This window comes from Papaver somniferum, chromosome 6, assembly GCF_003573695.1.
Source record: "Papaver somniferum cultivar HN1 chromosome 6, ASM357369v1, whole genome shotgun sequence".
NCBI lineage: Eukaryota > Viridiplantae > Streptophyta > Magnoliopsida > Ranunculales > Papaveraceae > Papaver > Papaver somniferum.
Genome location: NC_039363.1, coordinates 5,024,271 through 5,033,916, shown reverse-complemented (window position 1 = coordinate 5,033,916; position 9,646 = coordinate 5,024,271). Strand labels below are relative to the sequence as shown.

Here is a 9,646-nt window from a genome sequence, read left to right as displayed (position 1 = left end):
GAGAAAAGAATAAATGTGACCGAAGAAAAACGGTGGGACCAAATCAGTTAACAAGGAGAGGCAGAGTGGGACCATGTCAGTGTGTGGCAGGGGAATGACAACACGTACTGGGGCCTGGGCCCTTGTTTCCCATCATCTATTGGCCCCTCTGTTAGCCATCCTTTTGTCTCTTCCCCTTAAAACACACACTGAAAACCTTGTACTCTATCTCTGACTCTGAGTACGACTGACATCTCCATGCAACAATTTCCTTTCCACAGATTTTCATCGCCAAATAAAACCTGCAGCTGCAATTACAACCATGCATTCTTTCCGATTGACACGAGCAGGACGGAGATAACTATGACTTCCGGAGAAGGTAAAAATTTCAACAGAGTACAGGGATAAAAACTTGTAGATAGGTTTATCACTTAAATGAGTCATTATGAAGTAATTAAATACTGAGCCTTGACTTGAATGACTATAAATGAATGAAATTCAGTGAGTCCATTAAGTTCCCTTCACTCACTACAAAATCAATTACTGTCTCCCATCTCTACCCAACCAGAAAAACAATGTCTTCATCTCTGTACTTTCTCATCTTCTTCCTTGTTCATATATTCATGGCTTCTTCTTCTGCAGAATTACAACATGGGTTTTATAAACAAACTTGTCCAAACGCTGAATCCATTGTCAAAAAAGTGTTGAGAAACGCCATGGTCAAAGAACTCAGGGTTTCTGCTTCTGTCATGAGATTACAGTTCCATGACTGCTTCGTTAATGTAAGTAAAAATCAATTTCACTCTTTCTGTTCATTTCTTCAAAAATAATTGTTTTGTTTCTTTTTTATGGTGTAAAACAGGGTTGTGATGCATCTCTGTTACTAGATGATACACCAACGATGCTTGGTGAAAAACTATCACTCTCTAATATTAACTCGTTAAGATCATACGAAATCATCGATGAAATTAAGGAGGAGTTGGAGAAACACTGTCCAAATGTTGTTTCTTGTGCTGATATCATAATCATGGCTTCTAGAGATGCTGTTGTCCTGGTAACAAACAAAACCCACAAACCCTTTTCATTAATTCTGCACACAAAAAATCAATCAGACCCCTTTTGATTCTGATCTTGAGGTTTTTTGATTTTTGCAGAGTGGAGGACCAAATTGGGAAGTGAAGTTGGGCAGAGAAGACAGTTTAATAGCAAGACAAGAAGATTCAGACAAAATCATGCCAAGTCCAAGAGCAAACGCAACATATCTAATAGACCTCTTTGCGAAATTCAATCTCTCTGTCAAAGATTTAGTAGCACTTTCTGGGTCTCATTCAATCGGTAACGGAAGATGTTTCTCAATAATGTTTCGTCTTTACAATCAATCAGGATCAGGTAAACCAGACCCAGAGCTTGAATCAGGGTACAAATCAAAACTGAACAAGCTCTGTCCAATTGGTGGTGATGAAGAAGTTATTGGTGATCTTGATGCAACACCACATTATTTTGATAATCAGTATTTCAAGGATTTGGTTTCTGGGAAAGGGTTTTTGAATTCTGATCAGAGTTTGTATTCTGCTGGTGAACCGACGAGGAAGTACGTGAAGATGTTTAGTGAGGATGAAGATGAGTTTTACAGAGCTTTTGTTGAAGGGATGGTGAAAATGGGGGATTTGCAGTCTGGGAAAGCTGGTGAGATTAGGAAGAAGTGTAGAGTTGTCAATCCATGGAGGATTAGTGGAAATGGGTTTTGGTTTGCCAACTGATTAAGGGATTGATTATTATTATTATTTAACTTAATTGGGGTAGAGTCTTTTTGTTAAAGCAATCTTTACTAGTTTTCTGAGAGGAATCTTGTAAAAACAGGGTATGAATGAAATTGTGGACAACTAGGTAGGTAGTCTCACAATCATGCATCTACAATGGGAAATCGAGTGGGGAATGGGCATTGATTTTTGAGTGACTAAAACCAACAACCGATAATATTAAGCCTGGCGTTTTTAGGTGCCACCCGAAAAGATTTAGGGGCCATCAATTTATACCCGCCAAAGACTCTAGTTAAGGGGTACCCTATATGATATTGAAGTTACATAAATGCCTTCTGGTAAAACTGTATAAAAACCAAATCAAAAACAATTCTACTCATTTCAACTCTTCTTCTTCCAGTTTCCTATTATCTTCCGATTGTGGAAGAAAAAAAAAATTTCCACTCCAAAGTCAAATGGCCCCAATTAGGTAAGAATCTATCATTTTTTGGGTTTATTTCGCTTTAATTCGACGAATCGAGAAAAAAAAATTCTAGGGTTTTCGGTTATTTATCCAGATTCGGGCGATATTCATGCTCCTTTACTTCCGAATGTAGTCGTGTTCTTCATTTCTCAAGAACATCGACAGTATTCGGGAGAAAGATTTGATGGTTATCTGCCGAATATTGGTGGCCATATCTTCCTGGATACAAACTGCTAATAATCGGTAGTTTAATGAATTTTTTGGCTACCGAATATATTTAAGTAGACACACAGTATTCGGAAGAACACTCACTACCGAATGTATATATTGAAAAAATCTCAAAATTTCTGATATAGGAAAAATCCCATTTTGGGGCCAGTATTTATTCGGAAGACAATATAATGTTTTATACCTTCGATTATTTCAATTTCAAAATTTGAAAGTATAAGTTTTTCCCAAATTCTGATTTTTGGGCCATCGTACATTCGGGACTTTACAAAACAATTATCCTCCGAATATAGCAAGTTCAAAACAAACCACGCCATGGCTCTAGGTGGTTCCAAGGGCCAATATAGAATGTTAGACATACGATATTCGGACGTTTTGGTAACTAATTATACTTCCGATTATTTCAATTTCAAAATTTGAAAAGTATAAGTTTTTCCCAAATTCTGATTTTTGGGTCACCGTACATTCGGGACTTTACAAAACAATTATCCTCCGAATATAGCAAGTTCAAAACAAACCACGTCATGGCTCTAGGTGGTTCCAAGGGCCAATATAGAATGTTAGACAACCCATATTCGGACGTTTTGGTAACTAATTATACTTCCGATTATTTCAATTTCAAAATTTGAAAAGTATAAGTTTTTCCCAAATTCTGATTTTTGGGTCATCGTACATTCGGGACTTTACAAAAAACTTATCCTCCGAATATTGCAAGTTCAAAACAAACCACGCCATGGCTCTAGGTGGTTCCAAGGGCCAATATAGAATGTTAGACAGCCCATATTCGGAAGTTTGGGTAACTAATTATACTTCCGATTATTTCAATTTCAAAATTTGAAAAGTATAAGTTTTTCCCAAATTCTGATTTTTGGGCCATCGTACATTCGGGACTTTACAAAAAATTATCCTCCGAATATAGCAAGTTCAAAACAAACCACGCCTTGGCTCTAGGTGGTTCCAAGGGCCAATATAGAATGTTAGACAGCCCATATTCGGAAGTTTGGGTAACTAATTATACTTCCGATTATTTCAATTTCAAAATTTGAAAAGTATAAGTTTTTCCCAAATTCTGATTTTTGGGCCATCGTACATTCGGAACTTTACAAAACAATTATCCTCCGAATAATATAGTCGTGTTTAGAAATACCAACTTAATCGGTAGATAAGAATTTAAGTTTCCACCGAATGTCTTATTCGGAGGGAATACGTGTATCGTTAACAACCGATTGTAGTGCACCAATGATACGAAACCTCAACGGCCATATTTTCAGAAACCTCAACGGCCATATTTTCAAAAATTAGATCCGTTGGAACTCTAATCTATATAAGGAGGGTAACCCCTCTCAGTTATTATTGAGTAAAAATCTGAATGAAAAACCTTTTCAATGGCAAGTCCATCATCAATCGACAACATACTTCGAAGATGCAAGCGAACAACTACATCAATTGCAGCAAGGGAAGAAGAAATACAAAAAGGAACAAACAACCCAAAAAAATTAAACCATCGTTAGTGGCAACGGAGGAGGAGGAAGAGGAAATCAAGGCTAAGAAGCGAGGTCAAGAACAATTCCATCATAGAGAAAGATTAAAACAAGTTGAGGAAGAGACCGAATGGATAAAAAATTATTACATTGTGAAAGATCTACCCAAAGAACAGCAGGACGATCGTATATTTTGGATTAACGTTTCATTGGGTCCTTTTGTTGGTAAGTACAAGAAGCCACGCCACAATTATGAACCATCCCATGTTTCTTCAAGGGTGCACCATGTTATAAAATTGTGCACCGAGTACAACCGTATTCTTGCTAGGCACAGAGACGACAGGTTTGCGGCACAAGATGCTTATTCCAAGTGGAGAGGAGAGTCGTTTCTACATTTCGAAGCCGCGTTGATTGTTGCATCTCGGACTGGGAAAAAAGAATAACATGTGATGTTTGAGTGCTGTAAATTCAAATTTTTAATATTAATCGGCGGTTTGATAAAATATGGAATTCCCGAATATGATTAATCGTATTGAAGTGTTATAATACTGTTGTTCCGATTACATAGTTTCAAAAAAAATTATAATCGTGCCTCGAAAAAAAACGATCAAACATCGTCATCATCCGAGGGGATCAATTCGAGTAACTCAGCGGGAAAGTTGTTGTCCATAACACGATCCCAATCAACCATGTTGGACTCATATTGTTTCACCCAATCCTTGCAATGGTTCATCGGGAAGTAATCGTGCCACTTACTCAACGGAGGTAACGGACAATCTTTCTTTACTCTTAAACCGATAAAATGCATTTCATTCACAAATGCCATTACGATTCTTCTATCTTTAACCGACTCGTCGCAAGCCGTTCTTGTGGGTGCAAACGTCATGCTAAGTCCATACATAGGAGGAACGAAGAAATGTACCACGCAATTCAAAACGTCCGCTAGGAGATATCCAAATTTAGGCATTGTCATCCAATACTTGGATCCGATTGTCTTCAATCCCTTTCGACACTTCACACGCGCAACTAAGTCTTTGAACTCTTGTTCTTTGTCGTATCTATCTCCTCGCCTCATCATCTCCATAAAAAACCCTTGTCCTTCACTAGTTGTACCGCCATCTTATTTCTTAAATATTGGCATTGGGTGACATCTTCGATATCCGCCTCTCTAAAGTAACCCATTTGTTCCGTAGCAACGTGAAACCCACAATTTCCATCCCCATCAACCTCGTCGGTCGACAAAACAAATGGAATGATAAGTGGAGGGAGTTGTTCCAAATACTCTTTGTATTGTATATGTGGATCGATTTGGTCTTCCATTAAGATCTCTAGGGCAACGAAGAGTACCTTTGTCCTCTTTTATAGTAAGAATTTCCATTGGTTGGGTTTGTTGCGAGGCGTTCATTTGCTCAACAACTTCTTCGACAACATTGGGTTGACTTACTTGAGAAGGCTCTGTAGAGATCTTTGGCCTTACTTGTCGGGTGGTTGGTCCACTTTGATCATTTCTTGGACGACCTCTTTTCTTAGGTTCCGGCTCATCTTCAAATTCGGCTTCCGAACACTCGTGCCTAGACAATATTCTTTTATTAGACAAATACTCCTTCAACTCTTTTCTTTGGATGGTCCTCGACACTTCGGTGTTCGGCCTACCGGTGTTCTTTTGCTTAATAGGTTCATCAACCTCCCTTAAACAAGGGTGAAGGGCTTCCTCCAAATTATGCATCAATATTTGCTTTTTGGTGCCGTTTGATGTAGCGTAACGCTCGGCTATTCGTGCATACAATTCCGACTCGAAGAAAGACGGACCATCAACTACCGGGGTGTTCGGAGTGAAATTTAATTGCTTCCAAAATGGGTGAATATCATCGATGTCAATCACTTCAACATACCTACCCAACTTATGACGACATGGGAGTCCAATACCTATCATATCCTTGCAAACACAAACCGTATTCTCGTCATCATAAGTTTTATATAACTTCAATTGTTTCATCATGCGATTTATTGCCCATCTTGAAACTTTATGAACAACTCCCCTTAGAAGCAATTTTTCCTTAATATGTTCCATCGGGAATTGGTGTACACTAAATTGCATACATTTCCTAATCTTTACGAGATCACGATTGGTGAATTCATGGATTGCTTCTTGGATCGACACAACTCCATTTTGACTACCAATTAGTATTTTCTTTAGTCGACCATGAGACCCCTCCGCAATGCTTGTCGCCTCGTTCTTGAAGTTACGATATTCATATGTCCATGCAAACACAAACCTCTCCTTAATCGTTAACCATTGTGTTTTACAATACTCAACCGGTTTTGGGTAGTCCGTGCGTATTCATCCTCAAATTTCTTCAAGTTACATTCGTAAATTTCCTCGGTCATCGACCAAACGATTTTGTCCCATGCTTTCATGAACATTTTCCAAATTATTCCATCCTCCTTCCACTTTTCTTCAAATAGCCTATCCTCTTCCTTACGTTCTTCCAAGGTTAATTTACTAATGCGCTCATCCTCTTCCTTTGACCTCTTGGTACCCTTCCTTGGTCTTTTAGCTTGGAAATGATGATGGCAATTGGTTTTGAGATTGCATTGAATGTGCCACGTACATTGCAAGTTTTGGGCTTCCGGAAACACTACCGCTATTGCATGCATTAAGGCTTGATCGTTATCCGTTACAATAACCCTTGGAAAATTATCACCGTTATAAATGGACCTCAACGTCTCCAACATCCAAATGAAACTCACATTGTTCTCATGATCCATTAAACCCCATGCAATCGTAAACGTTTTTGTCCGAAGTATGGCAAGCAATGTTCAACAACGGCATGTTATACTTGTTTGTCTTATAAGTAGCATCTATCAACAAAATTTGATGAAAGCATTGAGCCAATTGGATCATTTCGGGATGTGCCAAGAAAATACGAACCACTATACCATCCTTTTCTTCCCTTCTCAAGGTGTAGCCGTGTAACTCCGCTAACCACTCCGATTGTTGCATGACCGTTCTACCATCCCAATCAGTCCTTTTGATCGTAGCTAGGGCCGACTTAATTGTAGACAAAGAAGACAAGTTGTCGGGATCGTCCGTTTATTTTACTTAAGATCGCACTCGCTTTTTGGATCCGCATAGACCTCACCGTCTGCATTTGATGTGGTTTTAACTTGGCAACCATTACATGTCCAATTAAATCCAACGGATCATCATGGTTGTGACAACCGTTATCAACTTTATACATTTTATACTCTTTACCTTTAATACCATCGGGCTTATAGAAGACAATCTTAAATGGGCGTCCTATCTTCTTGGTATTGCTTCGGTATTTCCTATTCGTCTTCCGTATGTACTTACTATTCTTTCCCTCGTGACTCTTTCGCGTCCCACCTCGCTCACAAATCATTTCAAATCGAGTGTCACTAACATGATTATTTTGAACTACCACGCACATGTTAGCTTTTGCCTTGTTCATAAGACATTACTTTGCCTCCTTCTTACTTCCAAATGTCTAAACGTGCATAAAACAAAACAAATCTAATAATCATAACCATTTAACATATAAATTTTGCAAAAAAAAAAAGTAGTTATGAGTATACCAAATCGTTTGCATAGTATAGGGAAGTGTCGGGCCTCAAATAGAAGTCATCAACAAACTCTTCAACGACCTGCATATGAAAGCAACAAATTATTATACAATAATCGGAGGTTATTAAATAAGTCAAACTTCCGAATACTTTATATTCGGAATCCTATCGGTTACCCAAAACACCCAATTTATGCAAATGAATGTACACAGTTTACTGAGTGAAAAAAATGATATAATCGGAGGTTATTAAATAAGTCAAACTTCTGAATACTTTATATTCGGAATCCTATCGGTTACGCAAAACACCCGATTTATGCAAATGAATGTACACAGTTTACTGAGTGCAAAAAATGATATAATCGGAAGCTAAAATATATAGTAAACCAGCCGAATATAAATAACCGGGAGATAACTTTAATCGATAAACATCCGATTTTCAAGTTTTCGGAAATTTTATTTTGAGACCACTGTTATATTCGGCAGTCAAATAATGTTAAACTATTACCGATTGTAAAGGATAAGAATATTGAGTTTTGAAATTTTCTGAGGAATTCGTTTTTGGGGCCATTCGGGGATAAATAACTCTACATAACTACCGAATGTAGATATTTTTGGAAAACCAGTTTGGAGTTTTTTCTCATATTCGGCAGTAAACTAGTATCTTGGAACTACCTAATATACATATTTGGTACTCAGTGTGTTATATTCGTAAGTTTATTCTAGAAATTATCTACCGAATCTGGGTAGTTCATGGCATTCAATGCATGCAATAATCAGTTTTTCTTGTTTACAAAAGCACACAAACGCATGCAAATCGAGTATTTGAGTTTCTTAACACAATACTTGTGTTTTACATGCATCGTTAGCTTCAATATCATGCGATTCTCCATTTTCTTCCATGAAAGGGTCGTCTAGGTTTTCCTCTCCACAAAAGTTTGGATCATTCAACATATACCCCAAATCGTCTTCTCTAAACGGTCGTGAATCCTCAACATTTTGTTCTTCGTCATGATTCTCACCTTCTTCTTCATATCCATCCATTTTTGTAGTGAAAAAAATGGTTTTTCCCTTTTTTCCTTCAACCTCTTCTCTATAACTCTAATAACTCACAAATGCAAAAGAAATGAAAAAATGAAACAAAAATCATTCTAATACTGCACCGACCACAATCGGAAGTCTGGGAAATATTTTGGCTTCCGATTGAAATCGGGGGATAACAATGTTATCATATCCTCCAAATATATAAGGGTAATTTCGTCATTACGAATTACGCGAGATAAAGGTTGACTACATTTTCCCTTTGGATGATCTTTTTTGTTTTATTGTTGGCCCCTAAATCCTTTTGAGTGACCCCTAAAAACGCCAGGATATTAAGGACCACCGCGACCTCTTTTTGTTTGAGTGACTGGCATCAATATCCTATTATTATTACACGATCTGTTAAAACGTTCATGGTCTCTTAATAAAAAGAGATCCAACGGTGTAACAATATCCTATTATTATTACAGAATGACTGGCATATCCAACGGTGTAATTTCATTTTTTAGGGAGATCCAACGGATGATAATACTTACTTCTTTGACTTTTGAACAGTCTTGTTCTCATTAAAGAGGGGGGAGATTTCAGGTATACCATGTTTTGGCCACTTTGATGGAGATACCTATATATGTAGGCTGTAGGCAACGAATAACCGGAGATGGCATCTGTATGGTCAGGGATAGACCAGCCCATTGCAACCGCGCACACTTACACTCCTGCCCAGCTGGCTTCAAGCCTAATTTATGTCCAGTTGATTTTTTTTTTTTTTTTATTTACAGGTCTAGTTTTATTTATTTGCAACCCTTTAAAAAATTGCAACCCCAAAGTAAATTTTTGTAACCCATTTAATTTCAGAAATCTTAGCTTCGCCCTGATGCTGATCACCCATCTTGGCGTCATCAATAATAAGCACGTACAACTAGTTGTTAAATAAGTTATCACAAAAGTGTGACAATTCAAACCCTTATCATCAAGCTCAAAGAAGCAAGAATCCTGTCGAAGTTTTCTAATGTTTAAAACATAAAACGGCCTTTTTTTTGTCTTCTAGGCGAATCTCGGACAACATTATTGTTGCTCATGAGAATGTGCATTCTACGAAGAAAAAAAAGT

At 37.7% G+C, this 9,646-nt stretch overlaps 1 protein-coding gene across 1 annotated transcript; it reads left to right on the top strand.

Annotated features, from left to right (window-relative positions):
• Positions 1-382: 382 nt before the first annotated feature.
• On the top strand, positions 383-1,819 carry LOC113286759 (peroxidase 17-like). The gene is made up of 3 exons (XM_026535370.1): positions 383-761; positions 842-1,033; positions 1,134-1,819. Exons 1-3 carry the CDS (start codon positions 471-473, stop codon positions 1,737-1,739), a joined length of 1,089 nt encoding a protein of 362 aa, XP_026391155.1. The 5' UTR covers positions 383-470; the 3' UTR covers positions 1,740-1,819.
• Positions 1,820-9,646: the final 7,827 nt, after the last annotated feature.

Bases quoted from the DNA above. Each gene is read 5' to 3' on its own strand.
- LOC113286759 (XM_026535370.1), top strand. From the start codon at position 471: ATGAAATTCAGTGAGTCCATTAAGTTCCCTTCACTCACTACAAAATCA. The intron at 762-841 runs GTAAGTAAAAAT...GGTGTAAAACAG, and splicing joins TCCATGACTGCTTCGTTAAT to GGTTGTGATGCATCTCTGTT. The intron at 1,034-1,133 runs GTAACAAACAAA...TGATTTTTGCAG, and splicing joins CTAGAGATGCTGTTGTCCTG to AGTGGAGGACCAAATTGGGA.